This window comes from Poecilia mexicana, unplaced genomic scaffold (genome assembly GCF_051168715.1).
Source record: "Poecilia mexicana isolate PSO_F unplaced genomic scaffold, ASM5116871v1 scaffold_1, whole genome shotgun sequence".
Classification (NCBI taxonomy): Eukaryota; Metazoa; Chordata; class Actinopteri; order Cyprinodontiformes; family Poeciliidae; genus Poecilia; species Poecilia mexicana.
In genome coordinates this window covers 3,817,411-3,834,215 of record NW_028263370.1, presented here as the reverse complement: position 1 = coordinate 3,834,215, position 16,805 = coordinate 3,817,411, and the positions used below count along the sequence as shown (strand labels likewise).

Sequence of the window (16,805 nt, the reverse complement as noted above, 5' to 3'; positions counted from 1 at the left end):
ATATATCTTGCTGTGCAGTTTAAATTAGTGTGATTTTTTTATATATATATTAGTGAATTGTATTAAGTTTTAAAAAGAATGAAGTTACTGGATGGCTGGTACCCTCACCATTTACCTGAACAACAGGCCAACTGACTATCCTAAGCCTTGTACCCCCACCAGGCTTAGGTTAATTTTATCTTAGTTTCTTTTTTTAATTATTGCCTCTTTTTTTTTAAAGACTTTATAGTTTGTGTTTAGGTATTAATCTTCCAGTCTTCCAAGTAATATTTTTAAATTTCCTGTCAGCTTTAAACACTTTGTAACTCAAAAACATGGCGGCTGGCTGGAAGGCCTCCCTAAAGCCCAGAGTGTAGCAAGTTTTCTGTGGGAAAACCTGTCATCTGTAGATGAACGCACCTTTGTAAACGGAAAGCCTTTCCATTCTTCAAATATGCAACCTATATGTGCCTAACAAATGTACTGGTTCCCACTGGTGTGGTTCAACACAACTCCCTCCTAAATAGGCTTCACCATAATTTGACATCACCACTCACTCCAAAGGTCTCTCTGGGACTGTCCCTTTAAATCCCAGCTAAAAACCCATCTGTTCGAACAAGAATTTTGACTGATCTCATTTCACTCTACATTTGTTTTCTTTTAGTCTTTGTACAGTGATTTTTATGCCACAAGGGGGGCCTTTTAAATAAAATGTATCATTAGAAGACTGAGAATGTCTGCTGCCTTAAAAAGACGCCATTTGATGTACTCTGCTTTATTTTTACTACAATATTAAAAGTGTCTTTTTACACTGAGCTTTGACTGCTACTGAATCACTATTGAAATAAATATGGATATACTTAAACTGCAATACAAAACTGACATCTAGACGCATCTTCATTGTATTGGTTTCAACATAATCAAGATGATGGTTTAATTATGTTACTCAATTAGAAAAGCTCAAGTATAATCAACTGAATTTCCCTCTTTCTCACCCAAATGAACAAGTCAAGCTTCTGTCCACACATTTAATCAAATCAACACAACAGACTTAGTTCATAGACATGAAACGTATCAAAACTAACTGCATCACAATCAGGCTGAACTCAGGATAAAACAGTAACTAGAAACGGTTTTCTTTTTCAGAAAGCCACGGTTTGGTGCGGGTTTTAACTAGGCCGTAGCCGCACCTTGATGATCTTTCTGGATTTCCTGCTGTGTTTGGGATCATCGTCCTGCTGGTGATTCACTTTAGCTAAAGGATTAGCAGACATTCTCTTGACTCAAGGTCACAGTGAACTCACCTTTCTTAACGACAGGAAGGTGATCCGATTCTCTTAAAATTATTTACATGCAATGAAAACACACATGTGCTACAGCTCAATTTGGACTGTAGATGAAAAACACAGGCTATTAATTTAATGTTATTTAAATTAACCACTGGAAAAATACTGAAACCAAGTGAATACAGTTTGTCTTTAATGACACATATTTCACAACCAACAGCAGCGGTGCAGTTTTAAGAATCCCAGCTAAGCCATTTCCCCTCAGTTGTGGATTCTCATGTGTCTTTTCAACTTTCCTTTTTCACTAAACTTTCTACCGCATAAATCACAACAGAAAGGTTTCTGTCCTGTGTGGATTCTCGTGTGTGCACTTAAATGTGGTTTGTGGGCAAATCTTTTTCCGCATACGTCACAACAGAAAGGTTTCAGTCCTGTGTGGATCCTCTTGTGCGAGTTCAAATGCGACGTATTGACGAATCTCTGTCCACAGAGATCACAACAGAAGGGTCTCTGTCCGGCGTGAATGCTCATGTGTATGCTCAGACTTGATTTATAGCGAAGTCTCTGTCCACAAATATCACAACAGAAAGGTTGCTGTCTTGTGTGGCTTCTCGCGTGCGTGCTTAAATTTGATTTGTGGCGAAAGCTTTGCCCACAGAGATCACAACAGAAGGGTTTGTGTCCTGTGTGGATTCTCATGTGTGTGTTTAGACTTGATTTGCGGTTAAATCTTTGCTCGCAGAGATCACAACTGAAAGGTTTCTGCTTCGTGTGGATTCTCATGTGCGCGTTTAAACTGCGCTTGTGCCTCAGTCCTTGTCCACAAAGATCACAACAGAAAGGTTTGTGCTCTGTGTGAATTCTCATGTGCAAATTTAAACTTGATTTACGGTTAAATCTTTCTTCACAAAGCTCACAACAGAAGGATTTCTGCTCTGTGTGGATTCTCTTATGTCTGTTAAAATTGTATTTTCTGATAAAGGTTTTGCCGCAGTCTTCACAGCTAAACGTCTCTCCTGCCTGGACTTTCCTTTCCGAGTCCACATTTTTCTTCGCTGTAAAACATTTGCTGTCATCCATAGAGGCTGCAGACCTTATTTCTGGATGTGCCGTGTGTTTCTGAATAGAGTGACGGTGAAGAAATTGTTCAGCAAACTCAGAAAAGATGTTTCCATCGGACTCGGTGGCTCTACTCTCCGTCCAGTCATTATCCTCGTCCTTCCTTTTCAGCCCAGCGTCGGGCAAACGATTCAGTTCGGAGTCAGGATATTTTACGTCATCGTCGTCTTCATCCTTAACAATGACTTCAATCTTTGAGAAAATGGAGTCATCTTCATGACTTTCTATCTTAACGGATTCTCCCTCATCGTCCTCTTCTGGAAGATCTCTGTCTTTAATTTTATCTTGATAAAGATTCTGTGAGAGCAGAATGGACTGCAATTCATCCTCGCTCTTTATAGGAGTAACATCAGTCTCCTCCTTCCTGCTGAGCTGCTCTGTCCCCAGAATGATGCAGACTTCCTCCTCTTCCTCCTTTATCTGCTGCGGCTTTGGGTCATGCAGCTCAGCAACAGATCTGTGGTCTTCAGGAGTTTCTTCTTTAACCATCAACATCTGCTTAACATCTGCAGGAAAACATGGGAACATATTATGCATATTAGAAAGTACTTGGGCTGCAGCCTGGACTGACTCCCAGAATGCATTGCAGTGCCCATCTTTATTCACAATTCCCAGGAAAAAGGAGTTTCGCAGAGTGATCAAGGACTGAGTTGATGTTTTCTGATCGCTGACGTTATTCTTAAAATATCCTCTTAATAGATCATATATAATATTCTAATTTAGCATTTTTATCATATGTAAAGTGATAACCCTTAGTGATCCAAATTACAGAAAACAAAGGATTAAAATATTTCAATTTTTTTGATCAAGAGTAACTTTTTTTGTCCCAGTCTCTGGATGGAGCTTTGGGTCGGTTGCACCATCAAGACGAGTCGATTTTCATCACATCGATTAGTGATCATCATCATCAATTTGTCGCAATCAAGTGACAAAACTGATTTTTTTCAAGCAGATCAAAGATGAGGAACCAGGCGAGTTTATCACGTAGTTTCTCCCATTTTGTATAGAAATATAGATTATATCTGAAATATGTATTTCACATACAAATTAAATTATGGCTAGTCATAAAGTAAATCTGAGACATCTCGCTTTTTGTTCTGCTTTAAATGCATCTTCAACGACGTGTACTTTAAGTTAAGAGATATACAAAACTCAACTAGCGCAATTTAAATTGGAGATATCTTGAAAGCAAATGATGCTACACAAAACTAAGTTAGAGATATCTAGAACTGTGATTCTGAATAGTCAAAATTCCTTTTAGAAGTCTCCAAATGAATTAGAGACATCTTGAACATAGATTATATAGATTATATATATATATATATATATATATATATATATTTTTTTTTTTTTTTTTTTTTTTTTTTTTTTTTGCAATGCTATTTCAGCGTGGGAATGGGTTCAAGGTAAGTTTTAAGTAGATGGTGAGTGAAGAGAATAAATAAGAAATAATTTGTAGATTTTTCAAGTTCACAAGGTTTAGGTCTCCGCATGCTGAGCTGCTTATACATTGTGACATTTTATGACGATTTTATGCAGGACATCAAACGTTCTGCAGCCGACTGTTTGGACAGCTCAGTGGTATCACAGGGTCGGCCCGTCAGCAACGTTTAAAAGATGTGAAGCATAAAGTGCAAGAGTGCCATAAACATAAAGTGTTTCCCCCTGGTAAGGATCTAAGAATATTTGACAACCAGTATCACAAGCTTTTTACTCCTTGCAAATTGTACTGTAATTTTTTTTCACAGGACTACGTCCAGCTGTACAAATATCACTCATACTTTAAGATAAATGTTGTGAATCTTATTTTACAGAGGAACACTTTCACAAGAGAGCTTTGCATTTTGAAAAACTGATGAAGACACGTTTAGCAGGGGTCGCATTAACCAAATAATTGGTTTTATTAAATAGTCATGGAAAAAAATCTGATGGCCATTCATCATTTTGACAGATTTTCCTGTAATGACAAGTTGTTTCTCTGCCATTAGCACATTTTGAAAGTGAGTGAATGACCTTGATTGACAACACTAAGACCCTCCTCCTGGTTCTGATTGGTTGCTTTGGATGGGGATTATGCATCGCTTTTGACAGCAGTAGCAGTTCAGGTTAATGTTTGTCCCGGGGCCCAAGATTCCTGGCGGCGCCCCTGGCTACGACTGCCACGATTTGAGCTCAGACTTCCTGGTCTACTGGCTGCATTTGAGCTTAAAAATGTAATCTATTATACGCCTTGAAATGTTCCTTAACTGCCGCTGAAATGAAAACACACTCACCTAATTCGCCCAGCAGAACCTTGGTGTAGTAACCATCTTCCATGACGTGTCGCAGCTTATTTTCTTTGTCCTCTTTCATAGCTTCTTCAGGAATCTCTCCCTCTGTTGCCCTCCGCCGCTGCTCAAGCTGGTCCATGTCTCTGTTGTTAGCTTCTCTTCAGATTTTCCTTCAGCAGATTCTGGGCAGCTGAGCTCGGCTTTCATCCAAACTAAAGGAAGCTCAGTTGCATTACTTGATTCTACCGCAAACGAAGAAGTGTCTTTTTTTTTTTTTTTTTTTTTTTTTTGGCAGGCATTCTTCTTCTTTTCTTGATTAGTGGTTGGCAAAGGCATTACTGCCACCAACTGGTCAGATGTGCGGTTTCCTTCTTTGTCCCATTGTTCCTGCGTTTTCCTTTTTAATCTCATCTTTACTGTACTTCATATTTATATCTACGTGTACATGCATAACAAATATTCAACAGTGCATTACTAGAATCAGAAAACAAAATCTAATATATCTTTGTTTGTGCCTTCTATACAATTACTTAAATAACTAATAGTTTAGATGTAGTCTGTATATACTTTGTCATGCTCTGAATATTCTTCCTTTATATGATCATATACCTGTTTTTTATTGTTTAGCCATCTGCCTTTTATAACAAATAAGAAGTTAATTGATGAAGTAATTGTGGGTGATATAATTAAAAATGGTATAACTGGACCAATCTTTATGGACATTATCTTTATAACGTGATCATTCACTATTCAACCATTCCTTGAAACAGCATGCCCATATCTTTGACACTTATAGGTATGCTTACAAAAGAGGAAAAAGTCAAAAATCATAAGTTTCAAGAATGTGACAACAATGTACAGGAAAAATATTGCAAGCTATGCAGAGCCAGTAGAGAAGGGTGATTGCAAGAAGTGAAGAAAATGTTGCAGGACTGACCTTCCTGCACATGTGATCGATTGCATTGATTAGATTTAACATAAGATTGAGGAAAAAGTAAAAATTCTGAGAGGAACAGAGAAATTATGGGGAATGAAAGAGCTTTCATGAGAATATGTTGCCAAAAAGCTGAAACAGCAGAAAAGTCAGGAAAAACAAATGATACGGCAAACTCAATATTTTAAAATAAAATGCAAGAAGTCATATAGCAGATGGATAGGAGTATAAATCATTTTAATATTTAACAAATTTCTTGAGAAACCAAATGCTTTTGTGTTGATTCAGACAAGAATATGCAGAATAATTCAAAGCTTGTATTATGTATTATGCTCACCACTGATTAGATATTCTGATAGAAATGCAACAATTATTGTACCAAATTCAAATGTTTCTGTTATGTTTTTATGGGTGTATCTATGGGGTTAAAAGGAAATTAAATTGCAGATAAGGTTGCAAGAAGTAGTTCCTTTGTCATGGTGGTTGACGGAGGTCAAATAGGATTTTAAAACATTCAAAAAGACTGAAGGAATGGTGCAAAGGCAATGGGAAGAAGAGAGGAAAGTTGGAGAAACGAAGATTGCAGAAAGAAACCGGAAAGAGGACATTGTTATTTCAATCAGATTTTTACAGAGTGGATAAAATTAAACATTATTCATAATCATAAACATATTTCAGGTAGATGTAATTATTGTGGACGGAGAGAATCAGTGGAGTGTGATGTGGCGCAAGAAGAAATAACAAAAGTTATTGGTTGAAATTCTTGTAAAAGTGAAAGACATTTTATGTAGAAAAACTCGAGTAATTAATGTTATCAGTATTTATTTAAATATCTAACAAAGAAAGGTCTAATTAAAAGAATATTAGGGGCTTTTTTATGAAGCAAAGTTAATAAAATCGTCACTCGGACACACACTATTCACCAGTTGGTGGCGGTAATGCACTTTGTTTGCCAGCCGCCAGTAAACACCAGAAGAAGAAGAAGAAGAAGAAGGAAAGCACGAAAAAGCTGAAAATAGAGGCGTGGAGACAGAGATTTGGAAACAGCTTTAAAAACGAGGACAAAGCAAACACAACATCATGGAGGCTCGTTTCTACCATAAGGATCTGTTGAACGGATTAGGTTAGTATGTTTTCGTGTCTGTTGCAGCTGAGAGACATTTTAAGGTGACTATGCAGCCAATAGACAGTAAATATTAAATACCAAGTTAGACGGTAGAAACGACCCAGAAAACCGATACATGTTATTTTCGAAACGAGGGTTCCCGTGTTAAAGACCATCTAAAACTTGTTTTCAATTCGACAGTGGTTCCGACCAGACATGTAGAATAAAGCTTGGTTTATGGTTGATGAATGCGCTCTGTGAGGATCTCTGTGAGGATAACCGGCCAACTAACTCCAGCATTTATACTCCAGCAGCCTTTTTTACCCTGTATCCAGCTCCCTCACTGTCCCCAATCAAATCAGTTTATTTCACTGCTGTTATGATTATTGTTGTCTCTGTATTCATAATCAAAAACATTTTATAAGTGAGCATCCCACTTATTGGCAAATGCAGTAGTTTACCAGAGAAGAAAATGCCACAAGAATAAAAAATATATCCGTTTTATATATATATATATATATATATATATATATATATATATATATATATATATATATAAAATTATTACTTATTTATTTATTTTTTGTTGCACTTATATAAAAGTCAGTCCTGAGGGTAAAAAGTGTCAGCTTTTGCTTTTTTCCTCCTGTAAAAATAATTATGCATAAAAATTTAAGTTATTAATTTTCGACTTGTTCAAAGCTGAGACATACAGATTAGAAATATTATATTTTGCAGTTCATTTTTGGAAACTTTGCATATCTAGGGGTTTTCTAATTTTATAAATCAAGCGTTTTTGGACAAAACAGGCATAAAATTATGGAACAACTTTTTTTTAAATATGAAAACTTTATGGATAGGTTTGAAGCTGTTGAAAATGGAAACTTAAACAGAAATGTTAGGCTTCAGATACATCAGCTCAGCCAACATTGCAGTCTACATACTTTCTAATGTGTTCCCATGTTTTCCTGCAGATGTTAAGCAGATGTTGATGGTTAAAGAAGAAACTCCTGAAGACCACAGATCTGTTGCTGAGATGCATGACCCAAAGCCCCAGCAGATAAAGGAGGAAGAGGAGGAAGTCTGCATCATTCTGGGGACAGAGCAGCTCAATGCAAAGGAGGAGACTGATGTTACTCCTATAAAGAGTGAGGATGATAAAGAGTCCATTCTGCTCTCACAGAATCTTTATCAAGACCACATTAAAAGCAGAGAGCTTTCAGAAGAGGCAGAAGATGATTTCATTTCTGTAGTTATTAAGGATGACGAAGAGGACAGTGATGTAAATCACTCAGTGTCTGAGCTTGAACACTTGTCAGACTCTGGACAGAAAACTGAGGACGAGGACAGTGACTGGAAGGAGAGAGGAGCTCCTGAGTCAGACGGAAACATTAACAACCCTTGTAGCTCCTCTGAGTTTCCTGAAGAATCTGTTCACTGTTGCCCCGTTCAGGAAGACGTGACACATTCAGAAACGGGATCTTCGAGCTCGCTGCATAAGGAATGTTTTACAGAGAAGAAAAGCGTGGAGTCAGGAAGGAAAGTCCAGACTGGAATGAAGTTTAGTTGTGAAGACTGTGGTAAAGCGCTCAGCGGAAAATACACTTTAAACACACATAAGACAATCCACACAGGACAGAAAGCGTTCTGTTGTGATGTCTGTGGACGAAGATTTGGTGATAAATCGGGTTTAAAAAGACACAAGATAATCCATACAGGAGACAAACCTTTCTGTTGTGATGTTTGCGGACAAAGATTTGGTTATAAATCGAGCATAAACACACACATGATAACACACACGGGGCAGAAACCGTTCAGCTGTGATATTTGTGGACAGAGATTTAGCCAAAAAGGAAGCTTAAACACACACGTGAGCAGCCACACCGGACAGAAGCATTTCTGCTGCGATCTCTGCGGACAAAGATTTAACCGTAAGTCAAGTTTAAACACACACATGAGAACCCACACAGGCCAGAAACCATTCTGTTGTGATATTTGCGGACAAAGATTTAGCCAAAAATCCACTCTGACTACACACGCGAGAATCCACACGGGACAGAAACCTTTCTGTTGTGACGTCTGCGGACGAAGATTCGGCGACAAGTCAAGTTTAAACAGACACAAGATAATCCACACCGGACAGCAACCTTTCTGTTGTGTTATCTGTGGACGAAGATTTGGTAACAAATCAAGTTTAAACAGACACATGAGAATCCACTCTGGAGGGGAAATTGTTTTACACTGAATATTAGGTTTTTTCCTGCCGATACCGATACCGATCACCCATGAGGGCCGATCACCGATACCGATCACTGATGCCGATCACATAATTATTTATTTATTTTTTTTTATCATAAACCCTACCGGTTACATTATGTGGAAAAAGGAACCATGAATTCACCTTAATTTAGACAAAAACTTGTTCTTAATAACTTTTTCCAAGAAGAAAACTGAACAAAACAGGCATTGTGCAAATTGTTCTGCTATTGGTAATACTACCTTTAACAGACTGATAACATATGAAGGCTCTGAAGAGGCTAAATAATACAAAGAGCCAAAATAAAACTTCTCAACATTGCCAAGAAGTTCAAGTATAAAACTTAACATTCAAAGGCAAAAACAGGTTCCATTACAATAAACAATCCAGATTTACTGAATGAAAACTTCCTGTTAGCATGGCGGCTAGCTGATTACTGCTAGCTCTGATTGGCTGTTTCTGACTGAGCGGAGTAATTATGCAGAACAGGGAGGAGATCGATTATTTTTTCAGAGATTATCTGTCTCATGTTAGGACAGCTAAAGTTTTAATACGTATGTAAAATGTTTGTTTTTTTTAGTTAGATGCTGCAGCTTTAAGCAGAGGTTCGGTGTGAGAGTCACTACCACATGGAGAGAGACAGCAGGCGCAAATCGTGACAACGCACCTACTAATGGCACTTCCGGTGGCAGGTGTCATTACGCGCCACAAGTGCCACTGCTTTCGGGACTAGCTGCCAGTGTTGTCACTGACTTCGGCTGACATCGGCACCTCGTACTGGCACTTGCTGCCAGTGTTGTCACTGACTTCGGCTGACATCGGAACCTCGTACTGGAACTTCCGCTGACACATGCCACAAGTGCCACTGTTTTCGGCATAGACATAATATAAGGATAGACGCCTCATGGACCGCTCTCGCCTATTGTCGCTGACGAGATTTAGGGCGGCCATCTTGGAGCGGTACGCCACTCCACTCAGCCTTATGTGTTTAGCAGGCACAATGACGTATCAGCGGATTTGATCGGTCATAACACACTTTTTTGTTACTGGAAACCATATTCAAACATCTATTAAAGCTACATTTATAAACAATTGTATTTTTTAAGTATGTTTTTAATACATAGTTCATCATATTTAACCTCCTGAGACCCGGGCTTTTGTTTGATGTGCATTTTTTATGTCTCCTTACTATTTGGGATTAGTATGACCTAATTTTAGTTGAAATTAAATTTTAGCTTTCTATGTGCTCTTGAACTATGCCAAAACCAATGCCCTCATATGAGGACAGTGGGTCTGTTTTTGCATATACATTTTTTCCTTGCCATTTGGGATCATAAGGACCCAATTAGCCTAAAAATGAAATTTTAGCTTTCTACAATAAGTGGTTATCTCAAAACCTAATGTCCTCATATGAGGACATTGGGTCTATCTGTGTGACGATAAGACCATTCAATCAATGTTATTATTTACATCTGTGTTTCACAGTATGTACATTTACGCTGCTTTCTGTCCAGACTTTCACAATGAAGCCACCATTGGTTAATAAAGTACAAAAGTTTATTTTATATTGCCAACAAACACAAAAGTGCAAATAAAAGTGCAGCTTTTGCATGGAAAAGTGCAAAGTTTATGAACTTCATTATGAACATGTCATAGTAAACTCAAACAAACATTCAAGTATTCAAGTAGTCCTACTGGCCTCCATGAAAGGCTTCATAGCAGTTGTGCCAACTTTGCAGGCAAAGGAACACATTGCATGTCAGACAGCGTACACGGGATTTCCCAGCGCAGCCTTGTTGTCTGCAACGCATCGGGTTCTTGAGATCAGCAACTTGCAGATGAGCAGCAGAAGTTGTGCGCGCTGAGATGTGGGGGATTGGCGTGACCAGGGCTCTTTGGCCAGGTTGTGGACAGCATGCACTCTCTTCCTCTACATCTGTGACATCACACTTGTTGAGGAATACCTGAGCCACGTCCATGGGGAACGCGAGGAACGTCAAGATAGCCTTTCTTGGGGTACCATGTTCTTGATGATCTCTGCGATACAGCAGCCAGCTGTTGGCCAGAGCAAGATCCATAAAGTGCATAAGCATGCGAATTGTCCACTTCTTAGTTCGCACGCTTATCCTGTAGTAGCTCATCATTCTGTCTGATAAGTCGACCCCACTCATCTTTGCATTGTACTCCTGTACAATATTTGATCGTCTGATGGTTAAGTAGCATTTGTCCTTCTTGAACCACCGCTGGCAGGTATCCTCTGGCTCCTTAGCGTGGACAGCAGAGCGCATCAGGACCGGCTTGTTGTCAAACCATTTCACAACATTCAGTTTCCCATCTCCCCTGACAACTGATGCGGAGGTACCTCTGCCTTGCTGCTTCATGATCTTGTCACTTGGAAGCTTCTGCATTGCTTTTGGGATCCTGTTCTTCATGACTGTACCAGTTAGGTACACCTAAAAACAAAACCAATTAGATAATCTCAAATAATCTCAGCTTGAAGAATCGGTCGCGTCTCATTGTGTCACTAATGGCAGGGATTTTCAGGTTAGTGGACCAGAACATGCGGATTTGTGGGTAAGGGATGCAGGACATCAAGATGGATGCTCCAAAAAAGTGGTACATCTCTTCAATCGATGTGTTGAGAGATCTCCCACTTTTAGCTAATGACATAGAATTTGTACAGTCGGCAAGGACTTTCATCAGTTCTATGTCAACGTACTGTTCCATGTACTGCACCGGCGACATATCTGCTCTCTCGTCTTGTTGTTCATCAGATCCTTGAAATTGGACTAAGACAGGGTTGAATGGAGCAGACTTCCAGTACTCTCTATTTACATTTCTTGGTCCTGGCCTGTGACCTTGCACATCCTGGTCAGGTTCTTATAATAAAAATACAATACATTTTATTTGCAAAATACTCAACATTTTGAACGAAATAAAGTGCTACAGAGCAAAAACATGGGAACTAGGTTATGTCTCACCATCATTCTCAAGATGCTGTTTATGTTGTGGCTCACTCGCATCGCTGTCAGTATCTTCACTTATGTCAGCAGAATCAGGTTGATAATCAGAATCAGAATTATCAGGTTGCTTCACATGGAGCTATTTCATCCTCTTCACCACCTGACAAATCTTCAATCTCAGAGACATTTTCGATTGCTTTTAGCAATCGTTCAGTTCTTGAAAAGGACATTCTCCCTGTAATGATAAAAATGCACAATCTATTTCCTTGTAATAGGAAATAAAAACTTGCTCCACTGGCAAATTATTCTACTTATTTTTTAGTGAAAGTTCACTTGAAACAAGTGGTGATTGTCTAAAAACACATTACTTTTTGGAGGATGAGTCTTATTTTAAGTGTAATAAGACTTATTTTGACTAGAAATTAGACATTTTGACTAGAAGTAAACACAAATGCTTTTGGAAAAATTTTACGTTTTTGCACTGAAGCTAGACCTGATGTCCTCAAATAAGTACGTCATGTTTACAGACGTTGTAGCTTGCTAATATTACTCAAATATATCAAATAAGCATGCTATGTGAAGCTAGAGACGTTATTGTGCATAAATAAACTAGTTTCAATCATAAAATTCGATTAGGATTTTTACCTTGTCCATGTTTCTGTCGGGAGCTGCCGTAGAAGATTTTCACTGTCATTCCCGCCATGCTGTTTTTTTTCAAATGAGTGTAATTTCATTATGAGACCACTAGGTGGTGCAGGCACGGCCCCCAGATGAGGACAATTGGTCAAAATTCTTACAAATTAAGTATCATGGGGCAGAACAGCAAAAATGTAATGTCCTCATATGAGGACGCGGGGTCTCAGGAGGTTAAATATGCTTAGTGGCTATAACAATAGAATAGGAATGAAATATTCTGATATCGATGTATGAAGAGCATATTACAAAGCACACAGCCGTTCATAATTTATTTAATAAATTCTTTAGTAATATCAATACATATTTTATATAACTATACAAACACTAATAAATAAATAATGATTAATACTGAATAATATATATTGGATACATGTTCATATATATGTTTTTCATCCAACGAGTTCTAGCTTCAGAGTGATTCAGCAGCTGACGAAGCTGAAGTTGGTTTCCATTTCTATCTTCCAATAGCTAAAGGGCGATTCCACTTAATTTTTCACTACCTTCCGTATCTTTAATCGACTCTAGTTTAAAAACTACTACACCTAGAGACTTGAAACTTGGACTGGATTATTCTCCGCTTCAAGCTGAATGAATACCATTTTTGGGATTTGTGAAACTTCAATAAAGTTTAATTATCACCATTTTTTGCATCTCTTTCATACTAGAACTGCTCTAATTAAAAAACAACACCTAGACACTTGAAACTTGTACTAAATTATTCTGCTCTAACAGCAGAATATTTACAACCATGATTGTGATTTGTGAAACCTTTTTCTGATTTGTGAAAACTTAATAAAGTTCGATCATTACCATTTTTGTTGAACTCTTTCATACTACAACTTCTCTACTTAAAAAACTACAACATCTAGACACTTCAAACTTGGACTAGATTACTCTCTTCAAGAAGAATCTCTATAACCATGTTTGGGATTTGTGAAACATTTTTCTGATTTGTGAAAACTCAAAAAATGTCAATTTTCACAATTTTTTTGCATCAGGATCTCCATAGATCTGCTCTAATTAAAAAATGACAACTCCTAGACACTTCAAACCTGCACTGGATTTTTCTGCTCTAATAGCAGAATAATTGAAACCATGTTTGTGATTTGTGAAGCTTTTTTCTGATTTGTGAAACTTCAAAAAAAGGCGACATCACCCCTTTTATTTATCTTTTATTACACATGAACGGCTCTAATTCCAACGCTACAACACCTAGACACTTCAAACCTGAATCAGATTATTATCAATTAATAGCAGAATATTTAAAACCATGTTTGGGATTCGTGAAACCTTTTTCTGATTTGTGAAACTTCAATAAAAGTTGATTTCAGACGTTTTCTGAATCTTGGTCACATGAGAGCTACTCCAGCTCTAAAACTACAACACCTAGAGTCTTCAAACCTGGACTATATTATTCTGCTCCAATAGTAGAATATTTTAATCCAGGTTTGGGATTTGTGAAACCTTTATGTGATTTGTGAAACTTCACTAAAGATCAGATTACTATTCATACATGTTCCATGTGGTTTTTTTCAAATTCAATTATAATTCAAAACCACTTTAATTAACCACTTTTACCACTTTAACCAATGGGAAATTAAATGTTGTTGTAACTCATTAATTCTTCAACGAGTTATTGTCGATCATGCTGGCTGTTGGAAGGAAAGAACCTTTGCAGGGGTCTGTTAAGTGAAGTGAAGTTTCACAAATCAGAAAAGAGCTTCACAAATCCCAAACATGGTTCTAAATATTCTGCTGTTAGAGCACAATAATCTAGTCCAAGTTTTAAGAGTCTATGAGTTGTATTTTAGGAACTGGGGCAGTTCTAGTGTGATCCAGATGCAAAAAATGGTGAAAATTGAACTTCATTGAGTTTTCACAAATCAGATTAAAGTTTCACAACTCCCAAACATGGTTCTAAATATTCTGTTCTTAGTTTAAAATAAACCAGTTGAAGTTTGGAGAGTCTAGCTGTCGTAGTTTTGGAAATAGAGCAGTTCTCGTGTGACCAAGATAAAAAAAAGTGGTGAAATCACCCTTTTTTAAAGTTTCACAAATCAGAAAAAAGTTTCACAAATACTAAACATGGTTTTAAATATCCAGCTTGAAGAGGAGAATAATCTGGTACAGGTTTGAAGAGTCTAGGAGTTGTATTTTTTAAATCAGAGTAGATCTAGTGTGATCCAGATGCCAAAAAATTGTGAAAATCGAACTTTATTGAGTTTTCAAAAATCAGAAAAAGGCTTCACAAATCCCAAACATGGTTATAAATATTCTGCTATTAGAGGAGAATAATCTGGTACAGGTTTGAAGTGTCTAGGAGTTGTATTTTTTAAATCAGAGCAGTTCTAGCTTGAAAGAGATGCCAAAAAATGGTGAAAATCGAACTTTATTGAGTTTTCACAAATCAGATAAAGGTTTCACAAATCCCAAACACGGTTTTAAATATTCTGCTATTAGAGAAGGATAATCTAGTCCAGGTTTGAAGTGTCTGGGTATAGTAGATTTTAAACTACAGTCGATTATTGATGCGGAAGGTAGTGAAAAATTAAGTGGAATCGCCCTTTAGCTATTGGAAGCTAGAAATGGAAACCAACTTCAGCGAGCGACGTAAACGTCATACGCTGTGACGTCATCTTGAAAGCTCTATTGCAATAAAAGGATCCTAGCAGTGTCTGAACTGGTAACTTATTTACATATTGTAAATAAATCATAGGTGGGGATTTATTGACCACAGCTTTATTTTTATAATACTATCATGAAAGATAAGAGTACCGTCTTTGTGCTGTCAAGAAAACAACCTGCTGAATACTATTAATCAATCATTAATCATTTTTGTCTAGATTAATGTCAAGTTGTCAAAACAAAGACATTTTCAATAATGTCAACTTTGTATTAAAAGTGTCATGATTTACCGAATGACGCTTTATGACAACATTCATAAATATTCATGAAGACTTATTCATGTTCATGACAGGTGTTTATGACGGTGTCATGTCAGTCTTATTCACCCGCCTTCAAATAAAGTGTTATCGGCTGGGTTTATGTAGCATTTGATTTTTAACAATATATTTATACCTGTATTTCATAAAAATAATCTTTGACTTTCGGCATTTATTTTGAATTATGTTGGTCCTGTTTACAACTATGATTTTCATATTCAAAAGCAATTTTTTTATGTTCCATCTTATAGTACAATAACTGAACAAAATTGTTTATTTGACTTCAAAGATTAGTCAAGACTGCTTTACATTTGATTTAGATGTTGAAAATTTGTATAGCAAAATGCAATAAATTAGTTGTGATGTACAGAAGATAAACATTAGCAAACTCAAGAATATGTTGAGTTAATAGTAAATGTTAGTTATAAAAACTAGTTGACATGTCAATTTATGGTCTTAAATTGCAAAATAAAGTCTGCAAATTGATTGTAGAATGGTTTCATTTTTACATCACTTTGCATGAGGTCAAACTAAGTGTTTTGTGTTCTACAACTACATTTCCTGTGGACTTAGAATTAAATTTTGTTGAAAAATTATGTTAAGAATATATTAAATACATTAACTTTAATATATTTTACACTATAATTAACATATGGTATAGAATACAGGCTTCAATGGTTTGGAGGACAAAAGTATTTGGGAAAAGTCCAAGGTTTTTTAAAAAAGTTTGTGAATAAATCACAAAAGACAGAGTAAATAGAGAGAGAATTTCAGTTTTGGGTTAACAAAATATTGCTAAATTTGACATAAAAACTGTTAAATTATGGAAAATATTTTGATGGAAATTCTGAAGAAAAAAAAAGTATATAAAAATACAGTAAATGTCCTGATAATTCTCTGCCAGGATATTTTCAGTGTTTTTTACAGAATTTCCATCAGAAGTTTCCCGTAATTTAACAGTATTTTACTTCAATTTTTTCCATTAAAAAACAAGGAAATGTCCTGGCAATTTTCTGCCAATACATTTTCTTGTTTTTTATGGAATTTCAACAGAATTATTCCATAATTTAACAGTTTTTTTCCCCTTAATTTAAAATATACAAACTGTTAAATTATGGCCCACCACCACCACCACTTCAGGCGACATTTCCCATATTCTCAAACTCAAAGATTGATATGTATGGGGCAACGTGACAGTTCATCTGACTGACTACATAAACTAAAAGCTGGATCATAGACATTTTTAATAAGCAT

General features: G+C 36.8%; 1 protein-coding gene and 1 pseudogene across 2 annotated transcripts; one reads left to right on the top strand and one right to left on the bottom strand.

Moving 5' to 3' along the window:
- Nucleotides 1–993: 993 nt before the first annotated feature.
- Nucleotides 994–5,288, bottom strand: LOC106931516 (uncharacterized). Its single transcript, XM_015009677.2, has 2 exons — nt 4,658–5,288; nt 994–2,890 (listed from the first exon to the last, which is right to left on the bottom strand). Exons 1-2 carry the CDS (start codon nt 4,791–4,793, stop codon nt 1,527–1,529), a joined length of 1,500 nt encoding a protein of 499 aa, XP_014865163.2. The 5' UTR covers nt 4,794–5,288; the 3' UTR covers nt 994–1,526.
- Nucleotides 5,289–6,565: 1,277 nt separating this feature from the next.
- LOC106931517 (uncharacterized) lies at nt 6,566–16,037 on the top strand (annotated as a pseudogene). The gene is made up of 2 exons (XR_015764506.1): nt 6,566–6,711; nt 7,668–16,037. The product of XR_015764506.1 is annotated as an uncharacterized LOC106931517 (transcript).
- The last annotated feature ends 768 nt before the right edge of the window (nt 16,038–16,805 follow it).